Below are 20,779 nucleotides of genomic sequence, written 5' to 3'. Positions count from 1 at the left end.
GTTGTTTTGGTTTCTCTGGCAGACTGAGGTACAGAGACAGTACAAACATGAAAAATCCTGTTCTTATACTTTGGAAATGGCCAGTTTTGTGCATCTGACCACATATTTTTGTCCTTATTTCATCATTACTATTACAACCAGATACTTTTTAAGATATGGTCTGAGTGGGGCGCCTGGGTGGCTCAGTGGGTTAAGCCGCTGCCTTCGGCTCAGGTCATGATCTCAGGGTCCTGGGATCAAGTCCCGCATCGGGCTCTCTGCTCGGCAGGGAGCCTGCTTCCCTCTCTCTCTCTCTCTCTCTCTGCCTGCCTCTCCATCTACTTGTGATTTCTCTCTGTCAAATAAATAAATAAATAATCTTTAAAAAAAAAAAAAAAAGATATGGTCTGAGTGTTTTGCAATGATGATTTAAAGAATGATTAATTTCTATAGCATAGAGAAGAAAACTACAGAAATCTGTCAATAGCCTGTCCTTCAAACAAAGTTTATGGAGAGGAGCATGAAACTTCCAGTCCTAGAATACCCCGAATGTGCAAGCATCACCATGCAAAGTGGCCATGGCCATCCATATCAGTCTTTGCATGAAAATACAAGAACCCAGCTGCCCATTTGTTTACCAGTCTAGGAAGTGTGCTCCGTGTTACTGTTCGACTTACGTCACATTTTTTTTATCTGTCCTTGAGTTTTGTTCTATGTGCAGAAAATGTGAGAATTTATCTTAATGCTAAAAATGTGCTGTTCTAGCCAAACTAGATTTAATTTTTGGATTACTCTCATTCCCTAAGTTTAATCAGCAGCAGGCGTTCTATTTCGTCTTTGACTAACAGGGAACGACCGAGGTGATATGTTCTTCTCGATGGTGCCAATATTTTAAGAGTCTCTTTCCCCTTCAGACTCTAGGTGGAATATTTTATCGTGTGATTTCATGTTTCTTAATAGGGAGTATAGATCTCACCCAGGGATACATCTACATCCATAAACATCAATCATCAATGTTTTTAAGGTATCCTTTGAGCATTAAATAACCACAGTGCGAGCATCCCAGATTAAAGAAGAAATTCCAATGAGAACTTGATTGATACTAGGTATCTAGGATCTATCTCTGGGATCCACACTGCTGCCAGAGAGAGTCCATCCTCTAGAGTATATCATAGGCATAAAATATTAAATAAGAATTCATAAAAGGCATATTACTCATCTTAAATCAATTCACCATGCCAGCAAACAGTGTTGAATGCAGCTTGTGGTATTTAGTACTTACATAGGATAAGTAAAATTCGTACTCAGATAAGATCTTAAACATGAAATATGATCATATAGTTCAGTGGTTCAGAGCACCCTCCCTCGGTTAGACGGACTGCAAAGGACCCCTGACTCCACCACTCACTGCCTTAAAGTCTTGGGTCAAGTTTCTTATCTCTTCTAAGGCTCAGGTTCTCATCATTAGATAAGGTAAATGCATAGAGATATATGAGAATTAAATAAGCTAATATTTATAAAATGCTTGGCACGGTGCTGGAACACTGTAAGCTCTCAGATAATGGTAACTACAATTATTATCATCATCATATCACAATGATACTGATTTACTATTTTTTGTTGTTATCATCCAGACAAAAATACCTGAACAATTCCTACTTATTACAGGGTGCAGTTATTACTACATTTTACTCTATTTAAAAACAAGATTAAGAAATGCAGTGAGTTAGACTAGAAGCCCATACACACATTTATCTTTATATCTGTATCCCTCGTGTGGATGGCCATGGTTATATGGGCAGAGCAGATAGACACTGATGTAGGTGTAGAGATAGGGAGGTGGTGATGTGTTTTAGAAGGCCCAGTGCCTCAACTTTTTTTTTTCCATTTTTTAAAATTTAAATTCAATTAGCCGACATATAATAATACATCATTAGTTTTTGATGTAAAGTTCAATGATTCATTAGTTACATATAATGCCCAGTGTCCATCACAGTATGTGATGTCCATCACCCAGTTACCCCATCCCTCCACCCACCCCCCTTTTCTGCAGCCCTCAGATTGTTTTCTGGAGTCCAGAGTCTCTCATGGTTTTCCTCCCTGTCTGATTTTTCCCATTCCATTTTCTTTCCCTGTCCTATGATCCTCTGTGCTATTCCTTATATTCCACACATGAGTGAGACCGTATGATAATTGTCTTTCTCTGATGGATTTATTCATCTTAGCCTCAGCTCTTGAGGCTTGAGTTGCATTTTTGACTTGGATGGTGCCTCAGAGATTATCTCTATCAGGCCCATCAGGAAAGAAGATCGAGGCCCAACTGGAGTGAAGGGGGACGGACAGTTGGACCACAAAGGAGCCTCCTGGATGGTACCCAGGATGGGAGCTCTTGCTCCTGTGTCTCCCCATCCTGACCTTTAGGACTCTCCAACACCTCCTTTTTGAGTTGGCTTTTTCCTAAGTGACGTGTACACGTGCGTGCACACACACACACACACAGCAGCAACAGAAGCAGGAGGAGTAGATCTCCCAGAGTTCTAAGTACCTGTTTGGAAGATGACCCACTTGAAAACCGGGATCTCTCCAAATTTGTCTCTGGCCCCCCAAATTGATCTCTTTTCTTCTCATTTGGGTCTCTTCTATATTCCTGTCGTCTCAGACAAGCCTGCAGAATGAAAAACGTTTCCTTGGCTTAGGTCTTTGACAAGCTTTATAACTTTTTGCTTAATTCCTATCACCAGGAGCATGAAATACATAACGTCCATCTCTAAGGGCTCAACAACACCTTTACCAAGTGTGAAGACACTCAGCTGGGCATCATTCTCTCTTCCTTTTGCCCAAAATACCAGGTCAGTGGGGTGCCTGGGTGGCTTAGTGGATTAAAGCCTCTGCCTTTGGCTCAGGTCATGATCCCAGGGTTCTGGGATCGAGCCCCACATAGGGCTCTCTGCTCAGCGGGGAACCTGCTTCCTCCTCTCTCTGTCTCTGCCTGCCTCTCTGCCTACTTGTGGTCTCTGTCAAGTAAATAAATAAAATCTTAAAAAAAAAAAAAGTACAAATGAAAACCAGGCATTTATTAAAAAAAAAAAAGCCACTGTTTTAATCAATTAAAATCAACACACCAAGAGGTGTTTTGACAAGTATTTCCCCAACAACTGCCTTCTTAAGGCAGAAAGTACCAGATACACAGTATCAGCTTCCCTTCAGCCTTGCTCTTCTGAGTCCCCTCATTCTGTCGCTGCTTGACTCTGACCTCTTGGATCACACCTGGTTCCAGGGTAAGACTTTTCCTACATGAGAGCTTTAGCACGTGAGCTTCCTTTCACTCGGAATGCCCTTCATGGGATGTTCACAGGCTCGCAAACCCTGCAGATCTATTCAGATCCAGCTCACGTGGCATCTCTTGCCTTGCCTTGCTCCTCTTCCCCAGGCCAAAGTAATTGCTCCTTTATACAGACACAGCTTGAATTGTGCAATTTTTTTTTTTAACTGTTGTATTTAGTTGTTTTGAGCCTGTGTCTCCTGCTGATCAGTGAGAACCCTCAGGGTAAGGACCACCTCTTATCTTTTGAATCCCCCAGCATCTAGCATTTAATGTTCACTGAATTGCATTATTGTTTCAGAGGGAAATATCAATTCCCAAATGCAAAACAATAACAAAATAAAAATAAAGTAACCAACAAAAAAAATTGTCCGTCTCTTAAAAAAAACCAGCAAAATTAAGAGAAAATGTAGTACCACTATATTTCTTCTCCAGGATCAGGACAGGAAAAAACCCCAAGGATATCAGGTGCTGTGGGGGTTTCAATTGATATTTTAAATAGTTTAAAATAGTAAAACTTGGAGCATTTCTATAGGTTCAGTGCCCGAATTCACCTTTGCGCTGCTAGAGCCAAATTATCTGCTGTCATGGTAAAGAAGGGCAGTTAAAGACCAACAATACTGTTACTAAACCGGGCCTGACATCTCCCCTTCCCGGCTGGGTTGAGAAAGGAAAGATTCCTCCTGCATTTTCCCCCTTTGTTAGAAAATGCATCTCCTTCCTTGATGTGGAAGGACTTGCCAGAATTTCACGCCTCTGGGAAAGCCTAATATTATGCTACGTGGTTAAAAATAGAAATGACCTGATATTAACAAAACATTTACTGCCTGGAATTGGGAACAGCGAGCGAGCCCGTGACACTGCTTCACAACCACGTTGCTGGTGAAGCCCTGGCCTCAGGGCTCATACACAGCAGCCAGATGGTACCTGCTGCAAGTGGAATCCTGTAGGAAAGGACGGTTCCAGCCTGCCTTGTTCGGAAAGGGAGAGCAGTCTGAAATGGTTGCCCCCCTCCCCTTTCCCCGTTTCTCTGTTAATCCAGTTTTCAGAAACTATGCTATCTAGATAGTAAGCCATTTTAATAAATCCTAGGCAATGTTTTTTTTTCCTAAATTAATTATTTTGGGGGGGTGTGCAGAAGGAGAGAGAATCTCAAGCAGACTCCTTGCTGAGCATGGAGCCTGACACGCGACTCGATCCCAAGACCCTGAGGTCACGACCTGTGCCAAAATCAAGAGTTGGACTCTCAACTCTTGAGACTCTCAAATCCCACTGAGCCATCCAGGTGCCCAGGCAGTATCTGTTTTAATAAATAATTTGAGCAAGAAAACCCCTAAAAGTACTGGACAGTAACTATGAGAAGTTAAACACCAAGTAAGAAAGTACACCAAAGTAAAACTGGAGAGAGTTAGCCGGAGAGTTTAATGACGTTTAAGTGAAGATGGGCCTCTTTTCCATTCCCTTTCCAGTAACTTCAGATTGGAGCCTGTTTGGGAGGAGCCCTGGCTGGGAGTGTTGTTTCCTGGAGCGGCAGATGTCTGTGTTATCCTAACCGACTGGGATTACAGGCGCAAGCAGCAAATGCTGATAGGCTCAAAGTGGAGGACAGTGTTAGCAAATGCACGTAGGACCAAGGCAGATTTTGTGGGATGAACAGAATTCTTGTGGGTTGAGTGTTTTTTGAAAATTCTCTCCAAGAATGCATGCAACTTAAATATTTCTTTACCGAAAGGGGAGGAGGAGTAGAATGGTTTGCAGTGTCAAAAAAAAATTTTTCCCCCTCTGGTTCCTTATGCCTCCTCCTCTCAGAGGAGCCTGAGAACAAACCGGTGTGAGGGTGGGTAATTTTTATCTTGATACAGTCAAGCAATCTTTCTGTGTAAATCAAACATCCGTCCTCTTGAAGTGATAGCTTTGCCCAGTTGAAGGAACACAGGGACAGAGGCAAGTCCAGACTTCCAGTCCTAGAAATAGCAGGACCTGAGCCATAACTGCTGCTTGTCCCCCAGGGGCTAGTTTTCTTGTTATTTGTAAAAGTGAATGATTTTTGTTTTTGTTGTTGTGTGTTTTTTTGTTTGTTTGGGTTTTTTGTTTTGTTTTTTGCCATTTTTGATGCTGATGTTTCCACATTGGGGGTCCTGGAGTGACAGGGCAGAGTGTGAAATCCATAGGATGGGGAGGAGGAACTGATGTCTAACTCGTGATCATCAGGGGCTCCCCTTCCGCTGGAACTTTAAGAATATTCCCCTTTCAATTCCACATGTCTGGAGCTAGAGTGCTATAAATAAGTTTCTGTTCATGTGACGGAACTGGCTGAGGGCAGTCTTAAAATTGAAGGCTTCAGGTAACTCCTTATTTCCTCCTTGAGCTGGGGGCCGGAGGGGGGGTTCCTCTTTCACTCCTCCTCCGACTCTGCCTCCCCTCACCCCCCAGCCCATCCCTCTGACCACGGAGCGCAGGCAGGCTGCCTCCAGAGCACAGGTTCCCACTGCGGGGGCAGAACACAGAGTGTGCATATATGCCTGTGGGAGATGACGTGGGTTTCGTGACTCACTGTAACTCAATACGGGTAAACACGACAAACCCCAGCTCTGCCACTTTCTTGCAACGTGCCCTTGGACAGGCTGACTAACGCCATTGATTCTTGCTTCCCTCATCTGTAAGAGGGAGATGCCTGGTGCCGCCAGATTGCCGGGGAGCCTGGGGCCCTGTTGGCAGGACGCTTGGCAGAGTGGCTCCTGGCGAGTGTTCAGTGAGAGGCGCTCATCACCGCCAGCACCACCATCATCACCGTCATTATCATCATTAGGCATTAATTGTTGTTTCTGATCCCACTGCCTGGTTTACTTCTGTTTCCAAAGCCAGCCTTTGCCAAATCACGTGACTCTGATCCTGGTCAGGGAAGAAGAAAGAATCTTTCTGTCTGGGCCTGAGCTTCCTCCTTGTTTTTGTGCCCTGGAGGCAGAGGACTGTTTCCTAGGCCCGAAGTTCCCTGGCCAGACAACTGAGGTGATCCTGCCCTCAGTTAGTCAGGGTACCTTGTAAAGCGCTTTTTCTTCAGTGTTGCAGCTTTCTGACTTTGGGGGCGGGTGGTGTGTGTGCTCAGTTTCATGAGCTTATTTGATTATCAGTCCTGCCTTCAAGTCCTCATCTGGGCTCCTGGGCCTTAAGAAGCCACTGGGCCTTAGGAACACTTTCCCAGGCTCAGGGTTCCAGTCTGAAAAACCCCGAGACCATGACACATCTGTACCTCTAGAGCACGGTGGCCTCCACCAAGGTTATCATTACTCTGAGCATCCAAGCATTTGGAGAAGTGGGACTTGCCATGGCTTCGGTTGGTACTTTTTTGTTGTTCTTTTGATCTAACACTCATAACCCGGAATTGGGGGGTTTAATTATCATTGCTGGCATTATTCAAGCTCATTAGTTTTAAGAGGTTAAGGAATCAGAGGTGTAAAAACAATCTGACACTCTATTTCCCTCACATGAGTTTCTTTTCCTGTTCTGTCTGTGGAGAGGACAGAAGCACATGCCTCAGAGGTGAGCAGAACAGAGACTCCTCCCGTTGGCTCCCATGGGAGGGGAAGCTGAATTTACTCCCTCAACCTCCTGAATGGACGGTACCCAAGCCCCTGCCACCTGGCATTGTCACCTCTCATGTCCTTGAACAAGTTTACAGCGTCACGTTAAGTTGTTTGCTCAATCCTTGAAAGATCAGGATGAATAAATGACAGGAAATGAAACCCATCTGAACACATTTGATAGATCACGGAATATCATTCTGAAATGCCAAGTGTAATCTTTCTCTCCAGCTTTCAGTAGACATTAATGGCTAAATTCTGCCTCAAGTTACATAAACACGTTTGACCAAAAGGAAGGAAGGAAAAAAAAAATCCATGCAGCGTGAATACCCTTGAAGAAACAGAGCCAAATCCTGAGATGGCATGTAATTATGTACTAGCTACCAGATTCTGAAATAGCATGTAATATGCCAAATAGATGTTTATTTCCTCTTGTTTTTTTCAAAAGGGTCCCACCCAACCACTGAAAGCAGCATCAAAATAACTCAGGGTGGGTTTAAGCCACCTCTCTTGGTGCCAGCACACAAACCTGTAAAGGCACTGCTAATCCAGTGCACACCAACCCTTGGCATATTCTAGGATGTTGCAGGAATAGTGTACACAGGAGGTTTGCAAGGGCTTCAATTTGAGCCAGTTCATTAAAGGCAAGTGAAGCACAGGAAGGAATCTGCAGCAAATGTGTATAATTTAGGAGTCCTGTCTGGCTATTAGGTCTTAAAATATTTGTACACCCTGAAATGGGGAATCCCTAGTGTCCAAGCAGTTTGCTGCCCTAGGAGTGAAAGCTGGGATTCCTTGGGCCAAACTCATTGAAGAGCCAGTGTTTTAATATCGACCCATTGCAAAGTCTATCTTAGTAAATTATCTACATATATTCAGGTCATACATGGACCAAGTTATTGAGGGGTTATTAAGGTCATGCGATTGATTCTTACTAAAACCCCTTTAAACCCCTACTTTAAATCCTTTCTGGAACAAGACAAGGGAGAGACTAAATCATACAAATAGCTCACCACTGTTTCTCTCAAAGTCTTTTCTGTGGGTTGCTATATATTTAATTCAACAATACTCAGAACATATTAAAGACAACCGTATTTATTTTTTGCAGACTTTGTGGTGAGTGGTTTTGAAAATGCTCAATGAGGGTGGACTTGACCTTGAGAAATAGTTACAAGTCAGCTGAATCTAAGACTGATAAACAGAGTTGGTGGTCAAGTTAGGTAATGCTGGCTCACATCAATGGCAGGGCGTTCAGTTCAACACAGAAGAGTAAGACTCCATCCCTGCCTTTAGGAAGCTGTGGTCCAGATTGAGGGGAAGTCATCCGGAAGACAATTTCAGTACAATTTCATAAGCAACATGAAGGAGGTATGAAAGGACGCTTTGGTATTGGAGTGATGGAAATGTTGTAAAGCTGGATGGTGGTGATGGCTGCAGATTTGGTAAATTTACTGCAAGTCATTAAATTATACACTTAAAACAGGTGAATTTTATGATATGTGAATTATACCTCAATAAAGAGGACTTTAAAAGAAGGTTGTGGTGGGAGTACAGAGGTTCCATTTAGTTCTAAATTCAAATTGCAGTCTTTACCACCCTTGTCAAGAGAGTAAAGAAGGGGGAAGGGGAGGTCAGAGAAGCAGTGAAGATTTAGGCTGCTCTGTGTATGGTTCTTAGGTCTTGGACCTGCCTTTCAAAAAAGCAGTCTGAAGGACGCCAAGGTTGGAGGCAAGGAGACCGGTAATAAGGAGATCGTAATGATCTTGGAGAGAAACTGTGGAGACGGGAACCAGGGTGTGGGATGAAAAGGGAAGCACAAGTTCATGAGTTGATAGGCGACAGTGGCAGGACTTGGTAACAGGTGGGATATGGTGGTGAGGGAGAGAAAGAAGTTGGGGAAGGCTTAAATACGGAGGAGGATGGCAGAGGGTGGACATGCTGAGATGCCTGTGTGACATCCAGATGGAAATGTCCCAACAGGCAGGTGTGCATGTGATGGTGACCCTTTGGGGGAGACTCAGGATTACAGGTCATTAGTCTATGAGTGATAGTTAAAAACATGGGAGGGAAGAGATGGGTCACAGAGACCTTGTGAGTTGGAAGAAAGCTAGGCTGTTGGAAACCAGGGGAATTAACATTTGTGGGGCAGGGAGAGGAATGTGAGAGAAACAGAAGGAAAATCAGCAGAATGTGCTGTCAAAAAGCCAAAGGAGTAATGTTTTGGGAAGGGAGGAGTGATAGTGTCAAATGTAGATAAAGCTTCAGAAAACAAAGACTAAAAAGATGTCCCTTGAATTTGGCTACTGATCTTAGAACAACTTCAGGAGAGGGGAGGGGAGGGGACAGCCAGGTTGCAGCAAGTTAGGAGCGAATGGGGGGAGTGGAGATAGAAATGTAGCAGGTTGGGGACAGTGCCAAGTCTGTGGCTAGAGAAGGACTGTGTGTCCTGTAGCTTTGTTCTTTTGTACTCAGTATAGGAGGGACTTGAGCATGTTAGTAGGCTGAGCCAATTAGAAGGAAGGAGGGGTGCCTGGGTGGCTCAGCGGGCTAAAGCCTCTGCTTTCGGCTCAGGACATGATCCCAGAGTCCTGGGATCGAGCCCCACATCGGGCTCTCTGCTCCGTGGAGAGCCTGCTTCCTCCTCTCTCTTCCTGCCTGCCTCTCTGCCTACTTGTAATCTCTGTCTGTCAAATAAATAAATAAAACCTTTAAAAAAAAAAAATTAGAAGGAAGGAAATGTCAAAGATACAGACAACTAGTTCCTGGACGGAGAAGAACTGGACACAGCGGGGTGTGGGCCAAGAGCTTGGGCCAGGCCAGGTGCTGGCCCAGAGAGTGTCACTTTCCCCTGGGGACTTGAGGTCTGAGGGGGTGTGTAGCCTGGAATGGAAGGGGAGGAGTGGCGAGGCTTCCTACCTGATGGACTTGGGTCCTTTGCTTTGTTTCCTGTGTGTATAAAACAGGAAGAGAAGTTCTTTGTTGAAAGTGTGGGGATTGCAGGTCTGAAAAAGGTAGGAAGGTTGAAAACCGATGATGACAGAGGGAGCTGATGGACGAGTAAGCATGCTGACGTCAGTCGACCTTCTCCCCATTATCTCCCTCACTCCACCTCTCCGTATATGGGCATGATGGGAGTTCTGCTCCTGTTCCCTGGGTTAAGCCACTTCTCACCACCTCCACTCCTACCCCTGGGTCTGAGCCACCATCATTTCTCCCCCAGGTTTCTATCGGAGTTCCTTACCAAGTTTTTCTGCTGCTTCCCTAGCAAGAGCTATCTTTAAACACTGTAAATCAGATCATGCCGCTTCCCTGCTTAAAATCATCCCAATAATTCTTCCTAAGAGTAAACTCCAGACACCAAATTTTGTCCTGAGAGATTCAACATGATCTGGCCCCATTTACTTCTCCTATCTTGTTACATGCCACATTCTCCCTTGATCAATGTGGTTCAGCCACTCTGGCCTTCTTTTGTTTCTTCCAGAGCTCCAAGTTAGTTCCTGCCTCAGGGCCTTTGCACTTGCTTCCCATCTGCTCAGGATGCTCTGGCCAGCTCTTTCCCATCTTTTTACCTCTACAACCAAATGTTACTCCCCCAAAGAGGCTTCCCTACCTGTGTAAGGGAGCATCACCCCCCAGCCGGTTACCTCTTTTTGCCTCCTTATATTTAGCATTAATCAAAACTATCTCATGTATTTATTTACTTGTGTGTTTTGTTTGTTTCTCAATTCCAGAATAAGAATTCTGGGAGAGAAGGGACTTCGTTTAGGACGTTGTAGGCACTTGATAAGTATTGTTATTTTTAAGGGCAGTGTTGAAAGTATCCTTATTAATAAGGACATGAATGTCCTATGAAATTAGACAAATAAAGCCCCAGTGACTTCAGGCCACACAGTTGTGTGATTTTCTTCAGCAGAGACCATCAGATAATAAGATTGATCTTCTTACATGTTTGTTCTGGAGACAATTTCAAACAAGCATTTCCAAATGAGGGTCAGGTGGCAGAGGGATCTAGGTGAAAAGCACTGGATTCCCAGTGTGACCAGTTCAGCTATTTATGTTCTTATTCATTTTACAGAAATTCCCTCACTTTTACAGTCTTGTACGTGGGTTGGCAAGTTGTGGGAGGAAATTGCTGACTCTGCTTCCAGCCCCACAGCTAAGCTGCATTGTACAGGTGAAATCAGGTTACTGAGCTCGGTCTGGTTTCCTTGGTGACCCAGGAGGTTTGGTTATATTTGAAATTGCTAAGGAGAAAAATTCAATAGCAACATTTCTGTGTTTTCCTTAGGGAAGGTGCACTTTTCAATCCTCAGCTGAAGCCGAGGACAAGCCTCCTGGATTGGCGAGGGTTGACCTCTGGCCAACAGGCTGAACGACACTTTCTCAGTGCTCCCAGAATCTCACACCCAGTCTGGCAAGTTTGTCCTATGCCAGCTCTGGGTAATTACATCATGACTCCTCGGGCTCTCTGACTGTTTTGTTTTTGCATGTAAACACTGTAACTAGGGTGACGAATAGTTAGGTTATTGGAGAATGTGTTAACCACCTTTCTTCTGGTGGGATGACAGTGGAAAGGCATATTATTTTATAAATGGTAGGTCAACCCCCCATTAACTCTTTAATGGTTTTTTTTCTGGATATCCTGGTTTATCAAATTTAAGCTTTCATGTCATTCGTTGACAAGCTTTGTGTGCCAAGCTCTGTGCTAAGTACTTTTCAAGTGCTATTTTGTTTTCATGACACTATTATGAAGTGGGTACTATTATAATTTTTATTAATTTTTTTTATAGAGAGGGTGGGAGGGGCAGAGAGAGAGAGAGAGAGAGAATCCTAGGCAGACTTCACAGCACAGAGCCCAAAGCAGGGCTTGATCTCATAACCCTGAGATGACCTGAGCTGAAATTAGGAGTCAGATGCTTAACCTGAGCCACCAAGGCACCCCAAAGTGGGTCCTGTTACTAACTTCGTTTTATTTTTTTTTTTAAAGATTTTATTTATTTATTTGACAGAGAGAGATCACAAGTAGGCAGAAAGGCAGGCAGAGAGAGAGGAGGAAGCAGGCTCCCTGCTGAGCAGAGAGCCCAATTCGGGGCTCGATCCCAGGACCCTGAGATCATGACCTGAGCCGAAGGCAGCGGCTTAACCCGCTGAGCCACCCAGGCGCCCCACTAACTTCGTTTTATTTTTTTATTTTTTTTTTTTTAAAGGTTTTTTTTTTTATTTATTTATTTGACAGAGAGAAATCACAAGTAGACGGAGAGGCAGGCAGAGAGAGAGAGAGAGTGGGAAGCGGGCTCCCTGCTGAGCAGAGAGCCCGATGCGGGACTCGATCCCAGGACCCTGAGATCATGACCTGAGCCGAAGGCAGCGGCTTAACCCACTGAGCCACCCAGGCGCCCCTAACTTCGTTTTAAAGATGTGGAAACACAGAGAGGTAAAGTGACTTTCCATGGTCACACAACTAGGAAGTGATGGGTTTGGGATTTTGGGAAGTGATGACTGTTTATCATGCACTCCGACTGTATCCTGAATTCTCACACAGAACTCTAATGGAGGTGGAGGATAATTTTAGTTTCTTGCAGTTACCTGATATTCAGAGTCCATCTTATGCTGCATGTCCCGCAGATACTGAACATTACTCACGAACTTCTGCCTGTCCTTTGCTTCATGCAACATGATTCTTAATCCCCAACCTGCGTATAAGAGATAAATACATGTGCTGTGACATACTCCTTCGTTGCTGTGCCAGATTTGGATTTATCTTAGTATAATTGCTTTTGTTCATCTAATTTCCATTGTTTGAAAAGCACAGATGCTCCTTTCAGCCAGCAGGGACTCTTTGTGTTGGTGTGGATGCCCTTACAGCCCTCCTGTTCTGGGCATAAATAACACGGCCACATTCATCAGCTGGCTTCAGTGATCTCGTCCTGGTTATTCATAGGGGGTTAGGTTGACAGACACCTGATTCAGAAGCAGTTCTACAACTTGACAGAAAGAAAGAAGAGAAAACTTAAGAACCTAGCGAAATTAGTAATGAGTAAAGTTATGAACACCTGGTCACTTAAATTCACTTATTTAACAGTCGTGCTCCTATTTCAACTGAGACACTATGCTGTGTGCTAGGTAGGATACGAACATGCCCCTGCCTTGGTTGTTGCTTACAGTCAGGTGGGCGGAGGACTGACATTGAACCTCACTGCACCCCAGCCACTTCAAACTCCGTGAGGTTTTCTCATGAACCTACCCTTCCTTCAGAATTGTCGGAGGGGAATGTTCACACTGCCCAGTGAGCTCCTCCACCACCCCTCTCCCCTGCCATTCAGATCCTCACCCAGCCCTGATGGTTTTCTCCCCTGAAGTAGCCCCTAAATCCGTCATGGGGAGAGTGTGGGCCCTGCTGTGAGACTCTGTAGGTTCAAATCCCAATTCTTTGAGTACTGACAAAGGAACCCTAATTGTGATAAGTGCTATAGAGTAGAAATGTGGGCTTCTTTGAGAGGTGGTTATTATGGAAGGGCATGACATGGTCTGGGGGCAAGGTTTTCTTTAGGAAATGACACTGGGCTTCCTAAGGAGTGAGCCAGGCAAGAAGTGGGGCGGAGAGCATCTCAGGCAGAAAGGACAGCAGGTGCGGGAGCTTCAGGGTAGCAGGGGGCTGGTGCGGTTGAGGACCAGGAGGGCCAGAGCAGTTGGAGCAGAGAGAGGAGAGAACAGCAATGGAGGGGCTGTAGGGGAGACAGCCTGGAAGGTTATGATTGCCAAGAGCCATTTAACTGCCACTGGAAAGTTCCAGCCTGGGGAGTGAATGGTTAGACTTGCATTTTATTTTATGTTTTATTTTTTAAAGATTTTATTTTTAAGTAATCTCAACACCCAACCTGGGGCTCAAACTCACAACCCCAAGATCAAGAGTCCTACATGCCTGCCAGGTGGCCCTAGATTTGCATTTTCAAAGGCCCCTCCAGCTCTGGCTCTGGTGTAGAGAATGAATGGGGGGGAGGGGCTGGATCGAAAAAGGAAAGTAGAAAGACCACTGGGAACCTATGATGATGATCCAGATAAGATGGTGACCACACTTGAGGGGCAAGAGTGGAGAGGAGGCAGGCGTCCGAGCTACTGTTGACTGGCCTCCGGAAGGGCTGGGCACTCTTGTCAACATTTACACATAGTAACTCGTTCCATCTTCAGGAAGGCATTGAGGCAAGCACTCGATTTCCATTTTGCTGGTAAGGAGACTGGGGCACAAAGGGGCACAGAGTAGCTTGTTTAAGGTTACAGAGCTGCTAACTGGAAGAGCCGGGGTTTGAACCCACAGAGTCTCACAGCAGGGCCCACACTCTCCCCATGATGGATTCCAGGGCGGGTGGGGGGGGCTACTAGGGGGAGAAAATCATCAGGGCCCGGTGATGGCACAGATGGCGCGGGAAGGCGAATGTGGAGGAAGCCGGCCAGGTTACGGGCTCGAGCAGCTGGCTGGGCGCTGGTGGCTGGTCAGCTGGTCGGTGGGCGATTCTGGAGACATTTCTCTTTGTGAGAAAACCATGTGGCATTTGAAGGGGAGGGGGGTGGGGGAGCAGCAGATGGAGAGGTCACGCCAGCACCTAGAGGCGGGGCTCTGGAGCTGACCAGAGAAGTGAGGATTTGGGCACCCCGGCATTGGGTGACAGCTGACGTGGAAGGCAGTGTGCGTACTGGAAAGAGGAGAACCCGGGGCAGAAAGCGGAGGAGCAAGCACTCCAACTCGAGAACCCCGAGCGGAAAAGAAGGCTGCAAGGCCGCCAGAGAGGCAGGAGGCAAACCAGGTGGGCGCGGTTGCATAGACGCTGAGAGGAGCGGGTTTCAAGGAGCAGGCTATTTATAACCTCGGTGAGAGCACTGAAGACCGATTGCAGTGCATTGCGCAAATGAGAGGTAAGGAAGTAGAGACAGTGCTTTCAAGAGCTCTGGCTCTGACTGGTGTGGCCCAAGTTTATTACCAAAACATTTAAAGTCACACAGTTACTAAACAGTGCTGTCCATGAGGAGTCTGCTAGACCTCCTCAGTCAGGGTCATCTGAGGTCCTACACATCCTGCTTTTTTGGCCAGTGAAGTCTCTTCGGTGATTTCTACAGATACATTTTTTTTTAATTGACATAGAACATGACATTCGTTTCATGGGTACCACAGAATGATTCGATCTGTATTTGTTGCAAATGATCACAGTAAGTCTAGTTAGCATCTATCACCCACATAGTCATAATTTTTTTCCTCTTGTGATGAGAACTTAATAGAATTAGATCTATTCTCTTACCAACCTTCAAATATACAGTATTTTCTCGTTTATTTATTTAATTTATTAATCTCTATACCCAGCATGGGGCTCAAACTCGTGACCCTGAAATCAAGAGTCACACACTCTTCTGACTGAGCCAGCCAGGCGCCCCTTAGATATGCAGTATCAACCATAGTCACCACGCTATGCGTCACATTCTCAGTATTTACTTATTTTATTACTGGAAGTTTGTGCTTTTTGACTTCCTTCACCCATATTGCTGTGCCCCTGCCCCAGCCCCATGCCTTTGACAACTGCCAGTTTGTTCTCTGAATGTTCTCTGTGTCTGTGAGCTTTGGTATTTTTTTTTTTTTAGATCCAAATATGAATGAGATTATATAATATTTCTTTCTCTGTGTGTATATATCTTACATTTTATCTGTTCATCCATCAGTAGACACTGAATTTGCCTCTGTGTCTTAGCTATTGCAAACAATGCTGCAGTGAGTTAGTGTTTTGGATAAATTCATATGGGAGTTCTATTTTTAATTTTTTGAGGGGCTTCCATATTTTCCATAGTGGCTGCACCAATTTATATTTCCACCAGCAGTGCACAGGGATTCCCTTTTCTTCACATCCTGATCAGTACTTACTTGTTATCTTTTAGATACTAGGCCCTCTACAAGGGTGAGGTGGCATCTCATTGTCAGGGTGATGTGTATTCCCCTGTGATGAGTGATACTGAACACCTTTTCATGTACCTGTTGGTCATATGTATGTCTTTTTGGGGAAAAAAAAAGTCTATCCAAATCTCATTTTTAAATCGGGTTTTGGGTTTTTTTTTTTTCTTCTACTGAGATGTATGTGCTTTTTATATGATTTGGATATTAACCTTTTATCAGATATGTGATTTGCAAATATTTTCTCTCATTCAGTAGATTGCCTTTTCATTTTGATGATGCTTTCCTCTGCTGTGCATAAGTTTTTTGGTCTGGTGTGGTCCTACTTGTTGGTTTTGCTTTCGTTGCCTTTTTTTTTTTTTTTTTTAAGTTTGTTTATTTAAGTAATCGCTACACCCAACATGGGGCTCAAACTCATGACCTTGACATCAAGAGGCCCCTGCTCTTCCAACTGAGCCAGGCAGGCACCCTGCTTTTGTTGCCTTTGATGCCTTTGATATCAAATCCAAAAAAGCATTGCCAAGACCGAGGTCAAGGCACTTACCACCTACAGAGTATTATGGTTTCAGGTCTTACGGTCAAGTCTTTAATCCAGTTTGAGTTAATTTTTGTGTATAGTGTAATCTCACCCAGTTTCATTCTTTTCTGTGTATCTTCCAGTTTTCCCTGCACCATTTATTGAAGGGACTCTCCTGTCCCCATTGAAAATTCTTGGCTCCTTTGTCATAAATTAATTGACTACATATGCAGGAGTTTTCCAAGCCACTCTATTCTGTCCCATTGATCTATGTGTGCTTTTGTGCCAATATCATACGACTTTATTATTATAGCTCCGTAATATTGTTTGAAATCAGGAAACATGGTGCCTCCAGCCTTGTTCTTCTTTCTGAAACACATATTTAAGTGACTTCCGTGTAACAGATGCTGCTCTAGACTGTGGAGAGACAGCAGGGTAAGATAGACAACATCCCTACCCTTGGGTGTTTGCACTCTGAAGCTTTCCTTCCTCTCTCCATTTTTTTCAGTTGTGTAGATATTAGCAAAATCAGGTTGCCCCTGACTCATGGTGACTCAGTGTCTGGCCTGGTCATTGTGAAATCTCACCAGGTTTCCCACCTAGCCCTGAGCAAATTTGTGCTGCTGTCTCTGAAGTACAGAAAGCTGGTCTTTGAGAGTCCCAAGTCTAAAACTACAATCCAACAGATAGTTCCACAGACTGCATGCAAAGCCTAGATTTTGCCTCTGAGGATTTTTAATGGTAATTTATAGAACTACACATTAAAAGATCATTTGGGGGGCCCTGGGTGGCTCAGTTGGTTAAGCATCTGACTCTTGATTTTAGCTCGTCGTGATCTCAGTGTCATGAGATCAAATTCCAGTTTGGGCTCTGTACTGGGCATGGAGCCTGCTTGAGATTCTTTCTCTCCCTCTCCTTCTGCTCCTCCCCCCTTCTCTCAAATAATCACTTCCAACTTTTCGTATGAATTTGTACCTGCAACAGAATCAAGTTTTTTAGGAAAACAATGGTGTTAAAACAGGGAGAAAGATGAACCCCTGCTGCTACTGTTGGAAAGAACAGTCTGTCTGAATATTAATCAGGCAGAGAACATAAGATTTCGTAATGAAAATGTGTTAATGGTCACTAAAGGGGCATATCCCAGAGTCCACTTGGATGATATATCTTGGTTCCAAAATTAACATAGAAAAATCAGCTCATATATCCTGGTTTTCATGCCTTGTTATTTTAAAGAGGCTTCTAAGTCAAGAGGCATGAAAAAACTGTGTCTAACTAGGTAGGAAATAACACTATTTGAACTACTTGCTAGGTTACCTCTGACTTCACAATCATCTACCAAATAAAGGACTTTCAAATTACCTACAAAAGTCTCTTTACCCTCCCATAAACTGTTACTGCACTTCACTATAAAATGCATATTTATAAGCATCATGGTGCCACGTGTAATTTATTTAAATACCTCCATACTCTGTGAGAGTAAACAAAAACTACAGGCACTGGGGAAAGAGATCGTTAGGAGATCACCACCGTTTAGGAAAAGGTTCTCCAACTTTCTGAAGTACCACTTGAACTTCATACTGTACTTCAGGTTTGAAAACTGACCAGGACAAACAAGAAACAGAAATAACTGGAAGTAAATTCACATGAAATAATGCTTAATTTGCAGATCTCAGTTTAGTGGGCCCACTCAACCAGATGGCCATTTGAAGCCCAAACATTTTTTCTCAGCAAATACAGACAGGTGGGGGAGGGGATGGTAATAAAATGTGGGCAAGGAGCATGTTTCTAAAATAGCGTTCTGTATTCTCTTCCATTTCTCACCTTTGAACTGCTTCTCAATTTAAAATCCACTCATGGTCATGCATGCTTCTGTTTTAAGTCTCTGTTGACAATATATTGGGCCAAATATGTGCTTTAAAAAATCAACGTAAGAAGCCATATTAAATCAGGAGAAGGAGAAGGAGAGGAGAAGGGAGTAGGAGGGATGTGGGCAAGGGAGAAAGGAGTCCTGCTTTGCTGACAGCAAGAGCGAGTGATTCTTCTTGGCCTCAAAATTCTACAGATCTGTGAAATTTCAATGAGGAATATTCTAAGAACTTTGTGACATATGTATTCCTCTCTAGTGTAAGTTTGCAATGAATTCAAACCAAGTTTCCCTGACTAAGGAGAACAGAATCTGATTGCAGAATAGGTTTCTTTCAGTTCTCTAAAATATCATGTATGCCATCCTTCTGCTCTATGACCACATTTGTCAAAAGACTTGAAGGAGCTCTTTTTAATAACATCAAGCTATTTCACTGTTTTCTTATTAAAATTTCTAATATGTTCTCATATCAGAAGTATTAAAGTGAATATTTTATTGGCTTAGCAATAAAGAAAAATGTAATGTAAAAATGTAAATGTAAGCCTCTCTTTAGGCTGCACGTTCCCATGGACCACAATCTAAATGGCTATATTAATACCTGACAGTCTGGTTTATAAGTATTTCCCCTTTTCCACAACTGGGTGCTTGGAAGAAGGAGATCAGAACTTATTTCTCCTTTTACACAATTAATTAATTTGTAATGACAAAGGTTATAGGATTTCTTTAAGTCTTAGCTTAAAAAAAATCTTAAGAGTTTTAAAATCTTATAAAAATAATGAATATAAGCAACAAAGATGAGTGATTTGGGGCCAATTTTCCTAACACCCCACTACTGAGAGAATGCTGTGACCCAACGTAAAGAGGAGAAATTGACATGGATGCGGGGAGATAATTGGACTCTCCTCCAGTTTGGTTTAGGAAATCGAGGGGTGGGGGTGTAAGGGGCTTGTGAGAAAAGCTCTTTGGCAGTGACTTATTTATTGTGAAACTGACAGAGATGGGCGGTCACACACTGACTTTCAAGCCTAGAAGAGAGAGACTCCATGTATAACTGGGAAACTTCGGGATGTGGGATTGATGTCACAGGCTTGACAAGCAGTTTGATGCTCCCAACGACGACAATATCAACAATTTCCCTCTCAGAAGCCAGAGGGGCCGTACGGTGTGGACTTGCAGACCCAAGAAGCCTGCAGGGAAGTTACGCAGCTGCGGGGCGGCCGCCAGGGTGCAAATAAGTGATCCCCGGGTCCCCCACACCTGTTCCTTGAGGCAGGTAAACACGGGTCCCCTAGGGAGAGGGAGAGGCCTGGCCGACAGGCTTCGGCCCTATTTACCCCCAGAATGGCAGAAGCAGAAAGGAGAGGGTGTCCTCCTTCTCCCCACACTTCCTCGGAGGACTGCGGGCCGCAAGGGTCGCGCGCGGCTGGGGCCGGCGGGCCGTTACCTGGCGGGTCCGTCCTTCCCCACCTGCGCGGGCTGAAGGGGCCAAGGGGCGGGACAGGCGGGCTGGTCCAGGGCGGAGGGGCCGCCCATCAATCGCGCAGGGCAGTCTCTGTGTTCCTCTTCCTCCTCCTGTCTCGTCTCCCCTCCCGCTACCGGCCCCTCTTCCTCCTCCTCCCCGGAGGCAGCTTTCAGCTGCGGCGGCGGCAGGGCTTTCTAGGGGTGGAGGCGGTGGGGGCGGCTGCCCGGCGTCCTCCCGTTTCCCTGGCAACGCGGCCTCCTCACCCAGCGCGCGGGAGCTGGGGGCTGCGAGCGTTGGCGCGGGGGTGGGGCCGGGGCCGGGAGGTCCTGAGCCCAGACGCGGGCGCCCAGCGGTTGCCGTGGGAACGGGATGCAGTCGGGGAGGCAGAGCGGTGATGGCGGTGGGCAGAGAAGACACGGGGAAGGAGCACGCCCAATTGGCTTTGTCTTGATGCCCAAGCCCAGACCCAGATATTGAGGCCATCACCCCTGCTCCGAATCGGTGCTGTGCTTTATAAAGAACGTGATTAGAAAACAAGAGGGTGAAATAGTTTTAGCTGAATAAAGTAATATTAAATAGATAGGTAGAGGAAAGACAGTGCAGCCCTGGAGTTTGAGCTATTCGGAGAATCTCAGAAGTACTTGCTCCCAAATAAGAAGGAAGAAATAAATGATCAAGGGAGGCACTCTGTCTATTGCAGAACTGAGACCAGATCCCAGTTATCTCCTGGTTATAATTAATCTTGGCTGCCTTTCCCAAGGAAGGAGGTTCTTGGAGGTTTACACTAGTGCCCACAGATTTGGAAAAGACCAGAACCTCACCTTCTCTCTGCCAGACTTATTTCTGTGTGTGGTTTTTGGTAGGCCAGGATGACTCTTCCATTCATTTTGCACATGTAGGCACTCAATAACTTGCCAACTGATGTCAAGTTAGGGCACTTTTGATTGGGTAGAGAATAGAGGGAAAAGAGAATAGAAATTCTTGGACTTTCCATCCGTGCCCAGCATCCCTAGGTGTCTCTGATTTGGGTGTTCTCTAAGCAATCCCCCAAATCCAGCTGGCATCCATAGCTCTGCATCACTGCCCCCTTCCTTCTGTTCTTATCACCACCACCCTAGTTTG

At 44.8% G+C, this 20,779-nt stretch overlaps 1 protein-coding gene and 1 long non-coding RNA gene across 5 annotated transcripts in view; one reads left to right on the top strand and one right to left on the bottom strand.

The window, feature by feature from the left end:
- MARCHF10 (membrane associated ring-CH-type finger 10) overlaps positions 1-19,996 on the bottom strand; it is a 93,261-nt gene extending 73,265 nt beyond the window's left edge. Inside the window, exons 1-3 of one of the 2 annotated variants that reach the window (XM_059147248.1) lie at positions 19,640-19,996; positions 12,469-12,575; positions 2,525-2,644 (exon numbers count right to left, since the gene is read on the bottom strand). In XM_059147248.1, coding sequence (XP_059003231.1) covers positions 2,525-2,644; positions 12,469-12,558 — 210 coding nt within the window. In that variant the 5' untranslated portion in view covers positions 12,559-12,575; positions 19,640-19,996. Of the gene's footprint in view, positions 1-2,524; positions 2,645-12,468; positions 12,576-18,152; positions 18,359-19,639 lie in introns of those variants that run through there. The other variant, XM_059147249.1, reaches the window with a different exon arrangement.
- LOC131815536 (uncharacterized) overlaps positions 14,556-20,779 on the top strand; it is a 48,663-nt gene continuing 42,439 nt past the window's right edge. For all 3 annotated transcript variants that reach the window (XR_009347784.1, XR_009347782.1, XR_009347783.1), the window contains exon 1: positions 14,556-14,793. This is a non-coding gene — a long non-coding RNA (uncharacterized LOC131815536). The remainder of the gene's footprint in view (positions 14,794-20,779) is intronic.

This window comes from Mustela lutreola, chromosome 15 (assembly GCF_030435805.1).
Source record: "Mustela lutreola isolate mMusLut2 chromosome 15, mMusLut2.pri, whole genome shotgun sequence".
Taxonomy (NCBI): Eukaryota; Metazoa; Chordata; class Mammalia; order Carnivora; family Mustelidae; genus Mustela; species Mustela lutreola.
The sequence above is the reverse complement of the archived record's forward strand: the minus strand, read 5'-3'. Positions and strand labels throughout refer to the sequence as shown.